This window comes from Anabas testudineus, chromosome 16 (assembly GCF_900324465.2).
Source record: "Anabas testudineus chromosome 16, fAnaTes1.2, whole genome shotgun sequence".
NCBI classification, from domain to species: domain Eukaryota; kingdom Metazoa; phylum Chordata; class Actinopteri; order Anabantiformes; family Anabantidae; genus Anabas; species Anabas testudineus.
The window spans coordinates 18,236,563-18,260,126 of record NC_046625.1 but is presented as its reverse complement, the minus strand read 5'-3'; the positions used below and the strand labels follow the sequence as shown (position 1 = coordinate 18,260,126).

General features: G+C 41.7%; 1 protein-coding gene across 3 annotated transcripts in view; it reads right to left on the bottom strand.

The window, feature by feature from the left end:
- The window catches only part of znf407 (zinc finger protein 407), a 132,966-nt gene that overhangs the window by 7,639 nt on the left and 101,763 nt on the right, over positions 1–23,564 (bottom strand). Inside the window, exon 10 of one of the 3 annotated variants that reach the window (XM_026372096.1) lies at positions 20,544–20,590. The exons of the other annotated variants lie outside the window; for them this stretch is intronic. Within the exon in view, the coding sequence (XP_026227881.1) occupies positions 20,559–20,590 (32 nt within the window). The 3' untranslated portion in view covers positions 20,544–20,558. Of the gene's footprint in view, positions 1–20,543; positions 20,591–23,564 lie in introns of those variants that run through there. 3 annotated transcript variants of the gene reach the window in all.

Sequence of the window (23,564 nt, the reverse complement as noted above, 5' to 3'; positions counted from 1 at the left end):
GGAAGCTAAGAGGATGAATGATGTTGTTTGAAATACCCAGATTGTGGCATCATTTATGAACGCAAATCACTAAGTCTTTTTAAAGACGTTCCCTGCTTCACCAGATCGCAGTGTTTAACGAGGGCTTAAAGGAAAACAAAATCCTTTAAAAAGGTGGTGTATTACAGTTGTTCCCACAAATAATTAATGTAACAGTTGTTTCAGCAAATGTCAGGTCAACCTCACATAATCAGGGAGCAGACTGGCAACATTAGTTTAATACTATGTGTAATTCCTTCACACAAACAAGAAGTTACCAATGGAAATAGAAGTAAACAAACTGACCATGACAAATCCCTGAAATATATATTTCAACAATATGTGATAGGAACACACACTTAAAAATGAATTGGTACACACAAATATGAGCCTGCAACAGAAAGTGAATATCATAACACCCAAAGCCCTGAACAATTGCATATAGTGCCCCACTGACTGCCAAGTGCAAGGGGCACAAAGGGTGTAAAGTACAAACATCCACATGCACGCACACAGTGTAACAGTGGTCAGAGGGAGCACTCAGGTCAGTGTCATGCTCTCAGCTCTTTTTCTGCTGACAGAGGACTTGAGTGTGAGTATAATGTGGTCAACAATAACTCCCCCTACCTCTTGTCCCTTAGGTCTGTACCCCCAGAGAGATAGAGGGGAAGAGAGGTGAAAGGTGAAGAGAGAGACAGCGAGAGAGAACACAATTCTTACTGCCTTCACATTTCCCTTTCATCCTTGCAGTGTTTTTTTGTTTTCTAATCATCAACAATGTGGTTGTTTAAGATAAGTATGTTTAAAATTAGCAAACATGTAATTTGATCAGGGTCAACATTTAAAAAATATTCCATTTAATCACAGCGTTTCAAAACAAAATGACAGAAGGTCTATTTAAGAATTATTATTTAAAGAGTTATTTTCATGACAGAAAACAAAATGTACTAAAACCAAAAAAGAGAGGAAATGGACACACAGACCTTTAGTCCATTACCTTGAAATGACTATAAGATTACTTTAGAAATATGAAGGTTTAAGGAATATATAATATAGAAGTGATTTTCCAGATTTGGGAAGGCAGGTTGTTAGTCACAGCTATATTTAGACTTGCCTGAGTCTCGTACCATGCTGCAGCTGACTACTTCCTTGGAGGACCAGGCTTTCAAACTCAAACAGTTACACATAAAGGCCTAGTTGCCCCATACACTTAGTAGAGGATGGAGAGGCTTGGTAATAAAGTCCCTCTGTGACATCAATGTGTCATCTACCACAGCACACATGTTGTTGAGAATGCATCTCTTATGATGAAAAGAGCAAATGAGTGGGAGGTTGCTAGAACCGCACAAAGTGAGGCCTGCTCGACCTCAGCGGCGCGGCCGGTGAGAGTGCTTCTGATGCTGAAAGGCCTGAAACACCTGATGACTAGGTTACATCACAGACTGTGTGGCCTAGAAAAGCATCAGAAGATGCATCATTTCAACTTTAATAATGACTAATCAGACATGACTAATGTATTAGTTTTTTTTTTTTGTTGGAGCATCGCTTATTTCCCTGATGCTTGAAATCACAGCCAGCTGCACTTTGCAGACGAAGGTCAGAAGCGATCGCTGTGTGATGGCCAGATGCAAGTGGAAGAAAAGACACAGAGCAGAGAGAGGAGGCGTGTAAGATCCTCATCCAAGAATTCAAGAAGAGAGGAGGTTGACATGTGAAACAATAACAATGATCACAACACGCTTCCCATCTTCTTTCCCATATTCCCCCTCCTCCTTTCCCTTCTCTCATTCTCCCCATTAGGCCTCCTTTCTATATCTCTGGCCTCTTTCCTTCTTCTCCCTCTCTCGTCTTTCTCACAAAATCTCTGGAGGTGGACCTTTGATTGCTTCTTTAATTAGCCATGTCAGACGGCTCTGTGGATTTACTGGGGATGTCGAACTTCTGCAGATAATTGCATGCCGTTTCCCTTTCTTTCTATTGCTACATCCTACCCTACCTCCATCCATCCCTCCATCCTCCTTCCACTGTGCCCCCTCCCATCTATCCCTCTCACTCACTCTCCCATGATTTAATGATTAATTATGGATGTGAGTTTGAGAATAAAAGCTTTTTCGCTAATCAAAATGAAATTTCCCCCCATTCTCGTAATTACAGTGTGAAGATGATGTTGCTGATGTCTTTTTGTTGCCAGGGCCTAGTCCGCGCAGTGATCTGAGGTCCGTCAAGGCGGATGAAATGAATAATCGCAACATAATGGCTTGCTTCAGAATTTATAAAAACTGGGTGGAGAAATGAAGACACAGTGGACTGGATTGGGTCGAGGGGGGGTGGGGGGTGGGTGGGAGAAAGAGAATAAACAAAGAACACAGACAAAGAGACAGAAGCAGAATGCTATCAAAGATGTCAGCACAGAGGCCTAGAAAAGGAAACAAAGGGAGGCCTTAAACTTCAAACCTGACTAAAGCCATCAGTCATAGAGGGAATATTTTTCCCAATCCAGAGCTAGAATTAGACCCCAAAGATTTATTACAAATAACTAATATATTCCTTATAGATTAACCAGCTGAGTCTATATCTACCGATATATCGCAGAATCCGCCAGTCCCATAGTTAGACTATGAAAGAGGAAACAAGCTGATAAATAGAATAATGAACTGACAGTAATTCAAACAGTATCAGCAGCTAAAAACACATTTCTAGTCCATTCCAAATAAACACAACTAATTGTTTAGCTTTTACATCAAACTTGCTGATTGTCTTTTCTGTTTTTTGAATTAAATCAGTTTAAGTATATTTAGGCGTCAGTATGCTCAACTAAAGAGGTAGTCATGATGGCCACACATGTGAAACCCCGTCTCCCCGACACTCTCCCCACATCAGAACTGTGGCTCTTGTGTCCGAACGTTTCTGAAACTTGTTTCTTAAACCTCTGAGACTGAGCTGGCCTTGATCAGCCCGGTGTGTGGACATGAGACAGTCAGCACTCTCTCTGGCACTCCTGTTTTCCGTTCTTTACACTTTACTTCTGTGTGTAACACATCACTGCAACACTGTCAGCAACTTCTAGAAGAGTCTGAAGATGTGCACTAGTATCATACTGAACTGGTGGTCGCATGACTTCTGTCCGTGTTGGCAAGCTTTTCACTCCCTTTGAGCGGTGGACAACATTTTTTAATATAATACAATGACACCGAACTTGCAGAACTTATATTATCAAACTACACTACGAATCCGAAGTAGAAGTTAAGCTGTTTGGCTTGTGTACACCATCTGAAATAACTGTTTACCCAGCTTTTAACAGTATTTATCATAACATCAACAATGCCAACAAAACATCTACATACTGTATATCCATATAGAACATAGGATAACAAGTCTCTATTGTTGCCTATTGAGTGACTCACACACTTGCACATGCAGGTCTGTTTGGCTTAGTCCCCGATCCTCCCTGCCATATTTACTGGGTATTTACCTAACAGAGGCATGCTGGAGATATTTATCGTCCTGATGGCTCTATATATAGGGCTGAGGAGCTCGGTGAGAGGAGAGGCAGTCGCGGTGGGAGGTTGCTTCTCTAATCTCCATCTCCAGGCTGACAGGCCTGAGAAGGCCCTAATGAATGGCTCTTTTCATCTGCACGCCTGTGTGTATGTGACAGTATAAATATTTAGCAATATTGGAGTCAGCTCGTGATTTTACACAGATGGAGTGATTGATGGCTCAGCCCCCTGACGCATGCCAAAGACCATCCTGGAGATGTTATATAAACCACCACAGCCTCTCTCTCTCTCCCTCCATCGTCATCTCGATCTCGCTCTTTCTCCGTCTTTCACACAGCCTCCTCTGCTCTCCGCCTCCATCCCAGCTTGTCTTCTCGCTGTCGATCCGCCCTCTGTGGCTCTGCCAATTTGCTTCACTGTTGAATTTCTATCATACAGTGTGGTGTCTGTATGGCAGTAAGACAGGCTAAATCAGAGGAAAACAACCTGACAGAGAGGAAAGTCTGAGTAGATAGGCATCGACATGTTACAGGGAAAAGCAGTTTAATGTTTTAAACCTCTTATTAAAACACATTGTTCATAAAACTCCATTCTGAAAGATTTATTCTTTGACTTGATTCAGTTGTTCTTGTAGTTGCTTTGTATGAATTTACTTTGTTTTATTATTGATCTTGCTTTTTTTATAATCTTCATTTAAGCCCTAAAATATTCTTTGTCTGCTTTACAACTTTATTTTTCTGTGCAAAGTTTTTACACATGAAAGATAGCAATTTATATATTTCTTTAGTTATTTATTTTATATGACAAACGTGCATATGGACACTGTTCCTGAGCACTTTGCATTTACAGTAAATCAAAGGTCAAGGTGAACATATGAGTGAGAGCTGCTCTTTATAAGTCTGTCAGCTCACACAAACTCGGGCACACACACACCTACACACACACTGAGAAACACAAGCACACAGTGCTGTCATCTGTGTCAGAGAGAAACCAGACCAGAGCCTTTGAGCAACACACACACACACACACACACCTTAGCTATATATATGAGGACTCAATCATTACAGCTACTATCAACTATTTTTGTGGCATTAATATTTTGTGCATTTTCATCATGCAGTAGTTACTGTAGGGTTAATAGCTAAACTCAAACTAAAGTTAGTATTTAGACTAAAGTTAGAACATTAGGTGGGATTATACACATTTTAGTTAAGGTACTGTAAAGGCGCCTCAACCTCAAGGCAATTACTGTATAATAATCTAATGTATTTGAATGCATGTGTGTCTGTGTAAGTACATATATATTTGTGTGTGTATGTGTGTGTAACATACAGACTTCCTGCCTAGTTGCTGCATAGTCAATTAAACTAAAACACAAAACAAAATCCCTGAACAAATATATGAAGACTTAAAGAGGGGATGTTGAACCTTGTAACTGCCTGTGTAAAATATGCTCCTCCAGTAATACAATTTCCTGCTTTAATTTGAAAAAATTGGGAAAAAATCTCCCCTTTTGTCATATGTTTTCTCATCGAATTGCATTTTAAAACTTTAATCTCAAGCACACACACCACCACTTTCATGGGGGAAGAGTAACAGCGCTAGACCACCACATCTATTAATCTAACTGTCCTTTATTGGAATTAGCATTCAAATGTGATCGGTTCCACTGTGCCTTCACCGCTGCTTGTAATTCCAACAAAATCCACTCCTATGCAATAACTACAGTGCCCTTCAAGACCACTACCAACTCCCCCTCGCTTTGAGAGGTATTGATTTTTATTTGTTCTGTAATGAGAACAATTAGTCTTCTTCCTGCCCTCTTTCATCTATCACCACGTTCCTGTGGCTTTGCCACGTAGCCAGACTATGTATGGAAACCTAGTTTAAGGCCTGTTCTATGGGTTGAGAACACCACTGTATCCCTAAACACAGAAAATAAAAAAAGCTGGAAGAGAGATAACAGTTTGCTTTTTCTGTCTGATTATGGACTTAAACTAGACATTAAGTACAGTGGCAAGAAAAAGTATATTGCTCGTGGAAAATCTATGTGAACCCTTGAAATAATGCTCTAAAATAAACGGAGTTAGGTGTTAGCATACTCTGAGTCTTGTTAAGAAAATTAGCTTAGAGCTCCTTAGACTGACATCGACACTTACTTTTTGAGTTTTCTTCACACAAGGAGAATACGCTTATGTGAGCCATGCTTTGTCAAAAGGAGCTTCCAGAGGACATGACAAATTACCAAAGGTTCACATACTTTCTCTTGCCACTGTATGTAGACCTGATCTGAGCTGATACATAACCATAAAAAAAATTAAGAACTGATGTTTTCCTTCCATTTTTTTTGTTGTTACAAAGGAAAACTTAGACTACCAAAAATAAATTAAAAAATGTCTTCTACTATTATAATAAATGTATTATTAATCACTGCAACAATAACCCATAAATGAATTACATCCTATCTATCATGACTGATGTCTTATCTCTGATTTTAATGAAAGGCCTATATCTTGCCCATCTACTTGCATTCCTCTAATTGATATGCTTAGAATAAATTACCATACTCTAAATCTAGCGTTGTTGGTATTAATATGTATCATAAAAAGTGAAAACACAATAAAACACTCACATTTATCCATTAAGGACACTTTAATTTCCGCCGTGGCAGGCGATTGGCAGGCAGGACAGACCGACGAGCGGTGACTGGGAGGTTTTAGCCTCTATAGATCACCTGATTGACAGCATGATTTGTGACTGACTGACTGGATAAGTGGCCAACTGCTTTCCCTGTGTAGCAGTTTATGCTTGTATATAAGTATGCGTGTATATGTGTGTGTGTGCCATCAGGTCCTATTTCAGCCATGGCCGGTGAGGAACGAAGCATCTGAAAGAGTCTATTTCTCTTGCCGCGCTGCCTGAGCCTTACTTACCCTAATGATGTATAATAGCCTGCAACTACACTTAACCTGAGCATTACTGTGGCAATGACTGAGTGGAAGAGGCAACTACACAGACACACACACACAGACACACACATAAAGGTCTAGTTTTTCTGAAGACGCTGTTTACCAAAGGCTGTGAGGGCAGGAAATGACCTGGCACACTGAGAAATGAAAGACTCACAAATCGCACTCCATCAAATCAAATCAAACCCTAAGATGTGTATTAACATCGACAGCTGTATCCTTGTTTTCTCTCTGATCCCTCGCTCACACATCAGTCTGCTGCTGACTCATTCTGTTGCTATAAGCTAAATGATACAAGCAGTTAGCATGCTGCATCTGTTGTCTGTTAATTAAACTCATTTTCCTGGATGCCTGTGTGTGTTCATACGTGCAATATGGAATCTGGCCCTTTAACCCCTTTTGCCTTCATTAGCGCAGACTAGAACAAGCTCATCAGTCACATGCGTTTTTTGTAAGTGAGTGAATGAATGTACGTGCAAGTGTGTGTATGAGTGTGTGTGTACAAGACAGGTCAGAGACAGTGGAGAGACAGTAAATGACAGTCACGTGAGGCGGCTACTGTATGAAACCTCAGATCTAATCAATAGGAGTGAGGAGGACGCCAGGCGCCAGCCAGGGGGTCACCACTCATCACTCAGGTCAGTGGCGAACACACACATGCGTGCACATACACAAACATACACGCATGCACGGGGAGGGCATTGCACAGGGCACATTACTAGACAGGACTATGAGGCAGTAGAGGATGGGTCAGAGAGAGGTTGAAGCACATAGCAACAGAGGGGGAACTGGATCGATGGGAGAGATTGAAGGAGCTCCGTAATACCAGAGGAGTCACGGATGTCCAGGATACAGCTAAGCAGGGCTAGAAGACAGGTCAGGAGGGTTAAAACAGCCTCACACCACAGGGAGGAGACATCGACAGGCCATAAAAGAGGTGAGGCAACAGCAGAACTGACTGATTTTGATGCTAGTCATGGCTGAATGCAACTGTGGTCACCACACAGTATTGCTGGTGTGGGAGAGAATAAAAAAAGCAAGGATATGAATTTCATCAAAATGACCGGGATACCAATATGACAAATACAGCAGGTTTTTAAGTGATGTTTGCAACAGGAGACAGCGTGCTTGCTTGAAAGTGGGGCATCAGAGGGAAGCTCCAGAGTGTGTTTTTTGTGTATGTGTGGGCACATCGAGTGTGTGCTGTCTCTCTGCAGTAGAGACACCAACAGAGAGATGGACTGGGCCTGGTGGCATTTAGCCCTGTTCCATAATGACACCGAGAGCCGGGAGGAGACACAGGCACTGTTATTGAATTATTGAAGGTGCATGGTGAGGTATAAATCTGCCATGGAGATGCCATACTGTTAGTAACACGCACGCACATTTGCTCACATACACAGAGGCCACTGGCACATAGCGAGGCTGGCGTGACGACTGCAGGCTTTGACTTGCTGACCTTGAGGTTGTTAAAACAAGCTCTCCGTCAGCTTTTCTGCAAAATATGTTTACCTCACGAGAGGGAGGTGGAGAGAGACAGAGGAAGAGAAAGAGAGATAGTGAGACTGTGTGTGTATGTGTGAGAGAGTGTGTGTGTGTGTGCTGTGCTGACATTGCCGGAATAAACACAGCAACTCCATCAATTCTTCCTGATTGTGAGGGAAAATAAAACAGGAGACACTGCAGACATAAAGTAACTACAACTGCCAACCAGTAGTTGCCAGGTTCAAGCCAGCTTTTACTACAAAGCAGCATTGTGACTGAGACAAAAGATTAAGCTCTCGAGACTGCAAACATTTGGATCCTGTGAAACCAAAGAGCACACACAGATTAAAGGAGAACGGTTGTATACATGTACTTGTAGCAAATGCAGCCTGGAAACCATACATCAACCACCAATTACTGATGTTTATCTCTTAAATAAAAAGAGACAAAGTATTGCTACATGCATGAAGACATCACTATATGTGATAATTCCCTTTTCTTCCTTCCAGCGGAGGGATTTTCACCGCACGCGCTAACACATTTTTATTTCCATTATTATTTCTCTATCTCTGTAAAGATAGTGGGGAAGTGTTTCTCAGCTCAGTCGCCTCCCACCTTGACCACACCAAACACAAGCTTCCTGAAGAATAGTGGATATAATGTACGGTACGGTGTATGCGTGGGAATGTGCAGTGCGCTTACGGGATGTTACAAAATGCTTACATGTACATTCGTTTGATTTCACTTTAGTATGCTCATGTATGTATGTTTGTGCTTATGTTTGTGTATTTGTGTGTGGATAAGTGGGCGCGTGTGTCCTGTCTGAGCTCTGTAGCCGAGGGGGGCACCTCTTCTTATTAACATCATCAGTCTGCATCATTACTAGGCTGCCTGGGTTGGGCAGCAGGTGCTACGAGAGTGCCAGGGTTACAAACGACTATGGGATCGCACTTGGAACACACACACACACAAGCGTACACGCAGACACAACACACACAGACAGACTCTGAACCCCCCTTTCAAATCCCCAAAAGGGATGTGGGGTGTCTGTGTCTATCTGTTATCCAGTGGGTTAGTGCTCGGTGTCTGGCCAGGTTTTCACTGGGAGGGACAGACTCCATCCATTTTCCAGAAAACAGGCCGAAGATATGAAGCAGAGGCTGGGAGAAACTCAGCTCAGAGCAGAGGAGGGTCTGCAAGTCAACATGTAATTCTCAGGTGCAGGTGAAAATAAACAAAGAGGTTAGACGGATACATTGGGCTGATTCTGGCCTTCTGACAAAAATGGGACAATTTATTTATTTATAGTGGCTTAGAAAGTCACTAATACTCTCCAAGATTCAAGATGCAAACCTCTGGAAAGTCTCAAAAACAGGAAGACTACTTCCTAAAAAAACATACAAAATAAAATGGTGGAGTTGAAGAACAAAAACGACCGCTATCAAAAAGGAAGGTAAGATAAGAGAATGGAGAATGAGCATGACATGCATAGTCTATATCTCATAGTGATCCTTCCATACTGATGTACAGTAAAGTAGTTTCTACTATTTTAATGCTAGTGCTAATCAGTTAATCTGGCATTTTGTAGATAAAGATGATTTTATTATTGTATTATTATTTTGTTCTGGGGGTGGGGCACAAAATACATCTTCACTCTAGAGGATCCTTTCACAGTCACACTCTTCCAGTTATTCTTTCATTTATATCATAGCAATATTTAAAGCTGATGAACTTTGATTTGTACCAGGAAGTCCAGGATTTGAAATAAAATACGTTCACATTAAGTAGAATACAGCTGTTATTTGACTGTGCCGGTGCTACTGGCTTCCTGAAATAGTCTTTCTGTGAATTACCTGGCTTTGCTGACCATGTATTTCTCTATACCTCTCAGTGTCCATCTCTGATAAGGAGCATGTCCCACACATAGTGCACGCTCTGGTGCACAGAATTTACGCCTGTGAGCAGATTGTTTACCAGTCAAGCAGTAACATAAATTATGGTTACACGATGCTGTGATTTTAACAGTGTTTTACCTGTGGAGTAGATGTGAGTAATTATGGCACATGGTGGATACGGTCAAAAACTTTGGCACAAGCATGTGAGCTGGCAGCGGCGTGTACAGCTGTTGTGGTTTCTGTTGCTGGATGACATACAATTAGCAGCAGAGGCAGTTCAGTGAACTTTCAGTATGTTTTGTAGCCAAAAGACATATAACACAACATCACATGGGCATCATATAAGCATGAGCATGGTCAATAGGCAGAGTTTGCCTATTGACAGATGGATATCTACACCAGTAAAGTTAATGCTGATAAAATGCCCCGCGTTATTACCATGTGTAACCCGAGAATGGTAATAAAAACTATATGAATGGGGACTGGCCTGTTTCACAGGCGCCTCTATGGCACCACCCATGACACCAAAGATGTGTCAAAGACAACAGACACTCAATACAGTGCTGTGCTGATCTACCCTACCTACTGTTATAGATTAGGCAGCCAGCATGTGTTCATTTAAGATGTACACATTGATCTGGCATTGACAAACCATTTCATATTAGCCAGGTTTTGCTCTTTACAGTATCAAGGGCAATAAGATGCTCTGTACTGCAACAGGCTAAATTTAACCCCTTATCAACCCAAATGTGATACACTCAAAGTCATTCTGCTTCAACTACTCACTTAAGGGTCACTTTCAAATAAACCTGAACACCTGAATTTATGCTAACAGAAAAATAACCATCTTGCAGATTTTTTGAATTCAATAATGATATGACTAAAGTTAGTTAGAGTCAAATTAACTCGAATTTGTTGATGGCTCAATATGATAATATTTCCCTGAATCTAACACTTGAAATTGAGTCAAAGCAGAGATAGGTGTACCTCTGAATATATCAGCATTAGAGCCATATTGATTTGACTGCAATTCAATAACGAAGAAAAAAAAAAAAAAAAAAAAGCGAGAGTGGGGATGCAAAACCAAATGATACATAAGAGATTTACAACAGGACAAAAATGTATTTGGTTTTCTAATATTGAAGCTGCAGCCGAAATTAATGTCTCTGGTTAGTTAGTGTTGTTAATTGGGCGTGCAAAATTAAAATGTTAACTTCAGTGCTATGTGGAGAAGCCCCCCCCCCCCAGCTGTATTTGACCTAACAGAGCGTGTTTCTTCCCCTTCCTTCTCTCTCTGCTTCAAGTGTCTCCAAAACTAATAAAAATCCCCTCACAAATCCCCCCATGAAGCCCTCCATATGAACTGTCACATTAATAACACTGCACTCGTATTCAAATTTTCTGTCGAAAAGCTAAAGAAAGATTGAATGCCCCGCCGTCGCGTGGCCAAAGATTGAAGACGTGTCTCATTGACATTGTTAAAAGTTTATGAAAATATATGAATTCTCAAACGTGGCAGGCTGCCGTGCAGCTCCACTCCCAACACTTCTGTTAGAGACCGCGGCTTTTAATCAAAATGATTGAATACCACAAGTTTGGATTCAGGGATTCTAATAGAGGACGGATAAAGTGTCACGGTCCAGAACTAGAAAAACCACACGGGATTACACATGCATGCATAAAAACCTTTCTACCTTTTTTAAAACCATATTCCTCATTGGTGGGTATCTTGTTTTCCTCAGTTACTGAGTGCTTGTGTAGATGGCATGTGTGCCTGCAGTGTACAGTGGGTGACTGCTAGTCCTTTGGCTCTGTTCCTTTGCTTTCTGGAGCTGATCTGAAGCTGTATCTGGGCAAAGAGACATATGGCACCAACATTTGCATAGAGACACACATACATATACTTTTACACTCGTATGCACACATAAAGTGTGCTGAACATACAGTAACAGCTTCTGGCAATGTCACAAGTGAAGACTAACAGAGTGACAGGCAACCATGTTTTTATGTTTGTATGTGTGGGGGAGTCTGTAGCATGGTATCCGGCTGAGGTACAAATGCTCTCCAAAGGCCAGAAAAAAGGCAGCTCCACTTGGGACAACACATGCATCTCATTGGACCACAAATATCTCTGCTTGTTTAAGCTTAACCATCGCACTTCTCTGAATTTATACAGAGTTTGGGCTTCAAGTCGACTCGAGAAGAAAACAGTCAGGCAGCAGTATCTTTGCTTAGTGAGTGGTGGCTATGCACCTACCTATTGCTATTTTCACATTGGCATTTGAGCCAGTATTTCATAGTTTTGACAGTGGATGGCTCATAAGTTTGACTCGTACCCCTCCAGCACTGTCAAATGTTAGGTGTGTGGTTCTGCACTGAGTGAGATGTGTACTGTATGGAGGTATGTGTTCTCATATTTACTATGTGGAGAGCAGGTGGTGTTTCTCTAGGAGGCTCCTCAAACAAAGAACTTTTAGCATTAACTTATCAATCTTTGCTGTGACGTAGCTAAGAGCTGGGTGGAGGGTGGTGAGGGACATAAACAGACTCATATATACACATGCATATGCAATGTAAGTGTTGCCTGGAGTGCACTGTGGGAGGTGTCTCATCTACCTGTTTGTGTGAATAGGTTCTGCATAAGAAGACACAGGTGATAAAGACAAAGTCTGTCTGTAACTTCACACAACACAACCTGTGTGATTTGCTAAATATGAATGACAAATGAGGAATATTATATCAATCAATCTGCACATTAGCATTGCAATTTTATTAAGAAGTTAAGATCACTACATGCACATAAATTATCTGCCTGCTGCGTGCCCGGGGGGAGGAGCAGAAACGGTAAAGACAGTTTCAGAAAGAAGCGGCAGTGACAAAGAGAGAAGACAGTTTTCTCCGAAGGTGCAGTAATTCAAGTTATTCAAGATGTAGGCCCGTCAGCTGGAACCTTAGTTAGATGGCAGGTAAAAAAGCTTTTATCATTTATTTTAATGTACTTCGTTGACAGATTGGTGGGATTTGCAAGACAATGAATCCCCTACAACTTTGGTGATACATTTGAAATGTAATTCTGTTGGAGGCATACGTACCTCTTGGCCCAGTAATGTGGTGTTATTGGATGCAAATATAGATAGGATTGATGGGAATGAGACATGGGGCATGATGTCAGGAAGAAAGAAAAGTTTAAATGATTTTCACAGAAATACTAGTAAACTATACTGTATATGTCATGTTATTTTGTACATACATACTAGTATGTCTAGCATTACAGCTAACAAAATCTTTTCTTGAGGTTTCTTACAAAGTCTTTATCAGCTGCCTCCACAAATGTTACAACCAAAAACAGAACAAACCATATAACAAAACTGCAGTTTACTGCTGAATTTATCAAAGACACTGGTATAGCAGCTCACCAAAATACAGAAACAGTGTAATAGAATGAAACAGGAAGAGGAAAAAAAAACAAAGAGTGTCAGGAAAATACAGCTTTGTGGCATGCATTTGCACAAAAATAGAACCCATACTCTCACAGGACTTGAAAACTGTGCCAACCAACCAGCAGCATGGGAGGGAAACAAATGAAAGCCACCAATGACCATCCTGGGATAGTTTAAGTCCATCAATGATGAGTGAGGTACAGTTGTGAATCCCACCAGTGACAGGTGGGGTAGAGATTGAGGCTCACAATGTGAATGATGGGGAGAGCTGCAGTCAAATCCCTCTACATCAAAGCTCCAGGCCTTGTCTTCCTCCTTCCTTGGCTCTCTAAAGAGGCTCAGGAGTCACAGCTATCAGTCTCTTCCTCAACCTCCCCCTTTAACTCCCTCCATCTCCTTCCCCACCTCTACTCGTCCTTTCATTATCTTCACGGCGGAAGGGAGAGAAACGGGGTGGGTGGGGGGGAAACAGAAGAGGAGAGTGGAGAGGTCTGAAGAGGTTTTCAAATCTAGTGAAGCCTGTCACATTACAAAAACATGTCGCTTTAAACTAAATGTGAAATATCAGTAATTGAAGCCATAAATCCACTGTTGTGTTTCCCCTCACCACCCTCCTCCTCCCTCTTCTCTCTCTCTCTCTCTCTCTATCCATCCCTCCCTTGGTCTCTATTTTTTTGTGAGGGTGCTTTTGATGAGCGGTAAATTGGAAATTATTTTGTGTTGTAATGCTGCTCAGAAAAGTCTTCCCATTACCATGTGTCAGTCAGGACTGACAGTGAAATTACTCAACTGTCAATCTAGCTATCAAAAGAGTTGGGTGGGTGGGGGGGTGGTGGGGATCTTTACTAGGTCTTACAGATTGATCAATGAGGAAACAATGATAAAAGGGGGGAGGGGGCAGAATGAAAAACAAAAAGAGGGACGAGTGTTTGGTTTATCACAACACTTAGGTTGTGACTGAATAAATCAAAGCTGTTGTGGGATTTAGCTGTCACCGTTACACACCTCCTGAGTGCTCTTATTTCCATGTGTGCGTGCGCTTGGCGTGGGTGCCATTACTCGTACCGGCACCGTCTTGCGAGGGCAGCAGCAAATGAACCATAATTGCAGATAAGGGACAATAAAAGGAAGAAATGTATAGAATCAAGTAAATGGAATAATTCCTTTGTATGGCAATAATTTCCAGTGTGAGTAAGGCTCCGGAAACCTAGCTTAGGTTGTCTCCTGCTGTGTCCCGAGAATGCGTGTTCGTGTGTCCCAGGGGGCACAGCTGTGTTTTTGTTAGTGTGTGTGTGTGTGTGTGTGACTAAATTTGTACTGATATAGCTGGAAAATAACAAGCTCCACAAAGTGTTACCACTAGCTGGTGATCATTATAAAGCAAATATCCACCAATATACCCACTAGCTGTTATTTTTACACTTTGGTGCTTTTTGATTCTTGTTAAGATGCTCTTGATCCAAATACGTAAAGAAATAAATAAATAACACATTACATTCTGTGGATACAGTATTGCTGTAAATAAAACACAGTGCAAATTGCATTTGGGAGTTCAGGCCTCACCTGCATATTATACAACAGTTCTTGGACGGTCTACTATTATTACTGCTGCAGTGTGCGAGTTTTGTAGTGATATGTGTCTGTAATGACTCGTGTGTTGAGAGGTTCTGCAGTATATAGGGAGAGAAAGACAGAGGGAGAGAGGAGAGTGAGAACTCCTTTATTGCTCAATGCTAAATTAATTGCACCAATTATTCACGGAGAGAGTTGTCTAGTGGCGGCCTTCGGGGGGCGAGGCCCTGACCGCTCTCCCTCATTTTTAATTGGCTGTCCTGTTGAATAATTGATTGGAGCAAATGTGAAATGGATGGGAAGGTCCAAGTGTCTTTCATCACAACAGGCTGGCCACTTTGACAGGCGGCCACAAACAAACTGTGCTGCTGTACGCAATAAACAAACCGCACACAGCTGAGTTCAGCCTGGCCACTGCAGCAGGGTTAGGACAGCAGATATGACTCTTGTACAGGACGCTGCCCCCTGAAATCCCAACAAGATGCACTTACTAGTACCCCCTATGAATCAGAGTCACTTTAGGTAAAATGTATAACATTATCATTTTAAAACCCACTATTACTGTACAACAAACCAACTTCTATACTACACATTGCACTACGCCAAGGTGTTATACTGCTGCGTTAGCACAAAAAGCTAAACATGAATGTTAAATTACAGATTGTTCTTATGATGCCGTTTATTTAAAAATAAAAAAAAGAATCAAATTAGCATAAACAAAATGCTAGAATTAGAGAAGAACTTGTAGAACTGAATCCAAATCAGAAATGCATAAATATTTACTATAAACTGTAAATCTTGCATCTTGATATAATTTTCTACAACCTCTTACATACATGTACATTGTAGCATGTGCTTCTCCTATATATACACACACAGATTTGTTTTTACTACCCCATTGACTTACATCAATTCTTATACTCTTTAACAATAGCTAGTTACTGCCCTAACCCTAACCTTACCTTATTAATAAAGTTTATGTGAAATCAACTATTCACTCCAAAAAACAGTAAGTGGAACAGTGTGGATCAGCATCTAGTCCCATCTAGACCCACACACCTACAGATACACACACACACACACACACACACCCCTCGGTAATCAAAGGCTATTAACTCCTGGTACTTTCGCAACAAAACAGATGTAAGATTCATGAGTCCCTGCCCGTGACTGTTGTCTTTGCCACAGGCTAGTAAAGAAACAATTAGTGCAGAGCTGGCCTCACTGTCCGCCACAATCAATAGTCCCTGATGGTCTTCTAAGCCTATTGACCGAGGCCTGTTCCTCTCTCTGACCCCCCCATCTGTAGCAGCTGACAGCAGCTTGAGTCCAGCTATCTGGACCTTGGGAGGGGGTTACTAGGTTAAACAAGGCCTGATCCATGCAAACAAGCATTCCTTAATACTGACTGCCTCAGCCTGCATCTGTATGCAAGTGCTGTAGAAACAGCTTAAGCTGTTTTGCTTGACAGAAAACTTCAAGAAGGCAAGAAAAACATACTGCATATTATTATTTCTCAAACTAGTCAAGCTGTCCTGAAGTATTCCAGGTCTACCTTCACCTGGGTTTTTGAAGACAGTGTGTGTATGTGTATGGCTTCTGCCAACCAACGAACACACACCATCTTGTCCCAATCCTCTCACTTAACAGCAGCCTTAGTGGCACTGAGGCAATCTGCTGATGTTACAGTAATTGTCTCAGTTTGTGTTTGTGTCCTAACAAAACCCTCCTCCTTCCCAGCATGTTAGAACATCTGGGCCGGTCCTACTCACTGCTCCCTGGCCTGCTGTGACGAGTTTCTCCTCCACGCTGCCTGCTAAGGAGGAGGAAGAAGAGCAGGAAGCAGCAAAGATCGAAGAGAGGGAGGGAAAGGCTGAGGCAGAGGAAGCAAAGCAGCTGTAAGGTTGAAGGGGTGGACAGTGGTGAACAGGTGTCACTCCCACTAATGGGTTGCCACTGTGCCCCCCACCCTGATTGCCTGCCTCACCTACACACCCACACAAGCTAGTAGGGGTAGTGGTGGTTAGAAGAGCACGCATCTCTCACCCATTTCGCACCCCACGCCTACTTCCCTCCTCTTCCTCAGATGGGAACCGAGCCTCAGCTCAATCTGGCTGCTGAGCCCATAGACTGACATACAAACACGCACACATGGACTCATTAGCACACGCAAATGCCTGTACATATTCATAAGTGTATCAACATGAGAATGCATGATTGGGAATGTGTGCAAACAACACACACACACACACACACACACACACCTTTGCTCTGCTTCTGTCGGCTTTTTCTTTACATGGTACAGTGCTCTCAGATCAAACTGTGCAACCTTTGCCTGAGTTTTTTTTTTAAAAAAAAAAAACTGAATTATTAATTAATTATTAAGAATATTATATTTTAAAATACACATAAATCCACTCCACATTCATTTTGAAGTACAGTATGTTAGTCTAAAGTTAAATGTCAACATATTGTGAAAAATCAACTAGACTAACTTAAACAGAAACATCCTCAAAAAGCTGGTTCTGTGCAATAGCCTGTCTAAAATGAAAAGGTATTCCTTTGCACTGATATCAAACAGAGAAATGTAGAACTAGCTCTGTACAACAACACAGTGGGTTTTTAATCAAACTATCAAGATGTGTATAAGGTGAAGATTGCTTTAATTTAAATCCTTGGTCATAAATATTGGATGAACTGTTTACAAATTCAAACCACTGTTATTCATTGACCCCAGCTTTAGATGATCAAAAATTATGTGCTCAAACATAATCATGAATTTAATTCATTTTTAAGTGTTAATAATGTTGTTATAAGTAATTTGCAGTCAGTGACTGACTAAAGTCTGGAATCCATAAACATCGCCAGATGCTGGTAATGCTCTGCCAGGTGCCAACATTTCAGTCTCCCAGTGTTGAATTAGCTTTCTTTTCAGTTCTGGTAACTGAGAATATCTTGCCAAAGCATCATTTGACTAATAGTCAATTAAACATTTGATCATATGGTAAGCAATATACACTGCCATTCCAAAAAATAAAATAAAAAAAACACACTGTGGTATTTTGTTGAACTGCATTGTTTCGATAAGCTCCTGCAATGTCACATTTATTGTATTGATGATGGGAAAGTCAAACCACTTCACAAAGTCTTCTCAATGGGGTTGAGGTCTGGATTCTGTGGTGGCCAATCCATGTGTGAAAATGATGTGTAATGCTCCCTGAACCACTTTTCACAATTTGGGCCCGATGAATCCTGACATTGTCATCTTGTAATATGGCCGTGCCATCAGGGAAGAAAAAATTCATTGATGGAATAACCTGGTCATTCAGTATATTCAGGTAGTCAGGTAACCTAAACCTGACCAACTGCAGCAACCCCAGATCATAGCACGGCCCCCACAGGCTTGTACAGTAGACACTAGGCATGGTGGGTGCATTACTTCATCTGCCTGTCTCCTTACCCTGATTTGCCCATCACTCTGGAACAGGGTAAATCTGGACTCAGATTTAATTGTACAGTTCTTAACCCAATTTTAGTAGTTTCATCAATCTACTTAGATGTTTTCTTGGCTTGATTCATGTCAATAATTTGACCCTTTTGAAAACATCTTTTTCATGACCACAGGATGTGTCTTCAGACATGGTTGTTTAAGAAATGAGAAGCTACTCTCTGCATCAGTTAGGGTTAAATAACTTGTTGCATGCTGAAACATAATCATCCATGCAGTAATTAACCAGTGGGAGGCTCTTTCTTATTTGCTTAGTTAAATCCAGGTGGTCACTTTATTTTTGGACGGGCAGTGTATATACGCCTTTCCTCATAGTAAGACAATCAATCATGAGCGTGGCCACAGACCTCTCCGTATACAGTAATCAGGCAGAAGAGCCTGATAGAACTAATTAGGGGGTAATACACTGATAAATAAAAAAAATAAGACATGTAACAGTTTTATAAGGGATCTATAGGGATGTTCCCCACTAAATCAATCAATCTGTCAATCAAATGTACAAATGTACAAATGTGCCAACTATCCATTTGTTGCATCTACACCTGGTATCTGTCCATCCACACAGCATTCATCACCTTTATCACTTTACACAAGTGACGTTACAGGACAGTGTGGAGGGAGGTGCAGGTGTGTGTATAAAGCACCCCCCCCCCACACCTCTCTGTCCTCATCCCTCCTTCTCTTCCCTCCCATCCATTGCTGTGGTGAGGAGGGCAGTAATTACTCTGGTGTCAGCGTTGCTGGGTGCGACTCCTCCCCCGGCAAGGGGCGGCGGGCATCCATAACCCATCGTCCTGCCACAGGGTAAACGCTGGGCCATCCATCACGCACCCACTTGACAAATACCTTCCATAATAGAAGTTTATTTTTATGGGAGGCTGAATCAAGGACTTTCCCATGCATACAAAAACGTGTCAGAATTATTTATGGCTTGTGCTGAGACGCACAATATGTCATATCAAAGTCCCATCCCGCTTGCCGGCGCTGCTGGAAGCTGCTGGCGCTTGGCCTGTCGATATCTCTGCTCGCTATCAATAATGTGGAACACCGCCACGATAAGCCTCAGTATTCTGAGGTCATAGTCGACACACAAACACACACATACTCACACACGAGGGCTTATGCACACAGACACACACACACACACACTCATACACAGGCATCATATTATACAGGACATGCAAACAACTCACAAATGATGACATACGTATATGAACATAAAACATTTGTGTGCACAGACACACACACATGCAGTTATGCATATACACTCACTCATACACGCACAGACCGAGAGGGACATGTAAAAACATACTGCTGAGATGAAAACATAAATCCATACATGTGCCCGTAATCCCACATGAAGTGTTCATAGCAATGAAAACAAAGGTGTTTTTGCACCCACTCATGTAAAAAACATAAAACCAATGCCTGGGTAATCAAGATTTTTTGTTTTAACAGAAAAAACAACCCCTATCCTCCAAGAATAAAACAATTACCCAAAAATATGCTCACAAGGCTGAACATGACCCACTGTTTGATCGAGGGGGGCTGTGGATCCCTGTCAGTCAGTCAAAATCACCAGCATGGTCGGACGAAAGCAGCTGATGTATCTACTGTGTCTTGGTGTGTGTGTGTGTATGTGTGTGTGTGTGTAATGTGTGTATGTACATCAGTGCGCGGCAGAATAATCTCTGACAGCACAAAAAAAGAAAAACATAACAACTTAAAGGAAATCCCTACACTGCAGCCTGCAAATCTGAGAGCTGTCAGTCAGCATGAGTGGCAACCCCTTTCGCCCAGAGAAACTGCAATAAATTGGGTTTCCTGATAAGGCCCGGCATCACCAGCACAACGTCAGACCAAAAAAAAAAAAAAAAAAAAAGACAGACAGAAAAAAATGAGCTGCTTTTCCGTAGGCCACTTGAGTGCTGTCAATCAACTTGACTGGCAGGCTCACATGTCGCCAGTGGTGAGAGGAATGGAGGAAAAAAAAAAAAATAGATTAATGTACAGAAGAAGGAGCAGAGGGAGAGGGAGAGGGAGGAGAAGAGAGAGACAGCATTAAGCCTGGCTGGGAGAAAATGAATAAATATGATAAATATGATAATTGAAATGATGAGATTTTGGTACTTGGTATTGAATTCCACTATGTGCCCAAAGGGATTAGTCCTTCATTCACTGTCATTTTCAGCTTTTCTGTCCCCTACACACACACACACACACACAAACACACACACACACACATATGTATACACTGAGCACCCAAGCATGCAAACAATTGCAAAATACATACATTTAACAAAAAGGTCTAGTTCTAGCAGATGTGTAAAACTCAGAGGGAGGAGGAGGTCGTGAACCTAAAAGTAGCCGTCTACAAAACCACCAGTAAAGTGGAAAAAAAAAAAAAAAAAAAACCCAAAACAAACAACAACAACAAAAAAAAAAACAGCGTTAGTAGCAATGGAACTTTGTCCTGTGAAGACAGAAGATGTATGGCTCAGGGAAGATAGTAGCAACAGTAAATGATTACCTTTTTACAAACTGGGCCTTTGTAATAAAATGCATAGGGGGGAGTATTATCAATTCAGCCGCCCGGTGAAGATAGCATTTCTGAAGCCACAGCGAGGCTGATCACTATCTAGAGAGGAACCTGAATCTGTATTCCTCACTGCGAGTCCAGGAGGGAGAGGGGTCTGAGACCTGTTCGTGTGCCTATGTGTGCTCGCGCTCGCATGTGTGTTTCACTGAGAGAGACATCCGTTAAGGCCTCTTATGCCTGCAGGCCCAGCTGTGACAGAACCAAGATCTATTTTCTTACACCGACAAACAGAAAGACATGCAAGTGTGCGTGTGTGTGTGTAAGCGCGCGTGTAAACACACGCACACACACGCACACACACACACGAAATCTCTTATACAGGCAAACATACACACTTAGTCCTCAGGGCAAAGAACTATAAAATTGGAGATGAAGTTCTGTGTGAAGCAGTGTGTGTATGAATCTTCATACAGTATGTGGGTTTGTGCCAAACTGAGATTCTCTGTTAGATGTCTGATTCTGGAGAAAGACACTGACAGATGACATGTTCACACACACACACACACACACACATACGCTTTTTCTTAAACAACACGCTTGTCTGATAGCAGTCAAACAGAGTGGAAGACAACACAGACACGGAGCAGACAACATACAGGCTGGCAAACAGAGAGACAGATAGCATGGCAGAGCTCAGCTGCTGGCCCAGAGTCACATCACTCACTCTCAGCACACACAAACACGTCACTAAAATAGTAAGACATCATATCGCACACAAACACACACGGCGCCGCAGACAGAGGCAGGAGTAGTGGGAGGGAAAAAAGTGACGAGGGGGGGCAGTTATAAAGAGGTATCAGTGTAGCCCAGGGGATTAATACACACTGCTGAATTGTGGGTTATTTACATGCGACAAGGTGACCAGCGATGTCACACTCATCCGTAGCTGTTTGATGTTTTAAAGCACAGCATGCTCACTACATTGCTACCAACTTTCTCCTTTTAACCCTTCAACTCTAAAATCAATACCCTTCACTCTTAATTCATTCATCAACCAAGATGAAGAGCTCTCCATGTTTTACATGTGCATGCTACGTGGCACAATGCAAAGTTACTGCTGAATTTCTATTTAGTTTAAAACACTTTGAACTTTTCTGTCTTTTTTCAGACTGAAACTGTGTTTTTTCTCCACCTAAAACAGAGCTCAGCCTAAAGAGCCTCTGTATGTCAATCTGAGACCACAACTTTTGTCTAAGGGGGGAAACCCTCTGTATAAAGGCTGTCATATCTCTACCCAAATAAACTGGGGCAGTAGTGCCACATTCAAACGGTCAAACAAAGACGTTCAATACGCTTGTTCCCTGTTCCTGTTTTCTGCTTGTTCTGCGGCCTTAACTTAAAAAAAAAAACCAAAAAAAAAAAAAAAAACCTGTCGTCTGCTTGCTATAAATTATTTGCAAAGTGGAACCAGACATAGTAAACTGTCTCTTTGTCAGTCCTCCACACGTGCTCAGTGAGAGAACTTCCCTATCTATCTGCATTTTAGTGTTGATAGGGGTGGACAGAGGAAATAATATTAGATTACATTTACTTGACAGATTTCTATATCAAATATATAAACAGTAAAAGAGGCTGTTCAGCCAACCCAAGTACACACGTGCACCTAGCCGAACTCTGATGACTAATATAACAAAAAGTACCCTCATCTAAACAAACACACAGCACAGACCTCTGCAGAAATACAAAAGTTTCCCAACCCATATATTTTTTCCTTTCTTTCTTTTTTTTTTTTTTTTTTTTACAGGTGTCAGAAGACATTTCATGGCCCGTGCATATGTGTGAATTTGCCACACCCCCTTTGAGTGCTAATTTACTCTTTTAGGTTTAATCTCCATGTGAGTGGCTTTCCTCGCCCTTTAATTAGGCTATGGGGAGTCGACACCACACTAAACACACACACGAACACAGGCTTCGACAAACGCACACAGGCTATTTCTTTCTGCCACACACACCCACACACACACACACACACACACACACACACACACACACACACACACACACACACACAAATGCTGCAGAGCCTACGGTCCCAGACTTGAGACACGTTTTGTGAAGACAGTCCTCATCAGCCCTCTGTGGGCCTCTTTCACACTCTGGCTCTTCTCAACTTCAGCAGTCACCAAGACAGGACATAGAAAAAAAGGGAGGGAGAGCAAGAAAAGTGGAAAAAAAAAAAAGATTCAGATAGTCCGTACTTGTAAGAGGACAGAAAGAGGTGCTGGTGGGGAAGGCATTCATCTCTGAACTTTTTCCATTTCAAATCTATTTGTCAAGTTAAAGTCGCATTAAGCCACATCAGGGTTTGGCAGACTCAAGTGGCAGCGGGAGATAGATGTTTGAATTTTTTAAAGTTTAAAGACTTTACTGCCCATAAATCTTCTAACATGATTTTGGTGACATGTGCACTGAACCCAAATAGTGTGGTGGGGGGAAAAAAAAATGTTTGCAACAGATTAGGCAAGAATTCACTCATGTTAATGAGATGCTTGAATTTCACTCATCAGTTTCATTACTAAGTTTTTGATTTAGGCAGAAGGTAGGAGTGTTTTTACATAAACCCCTGCACTGTAGCCTC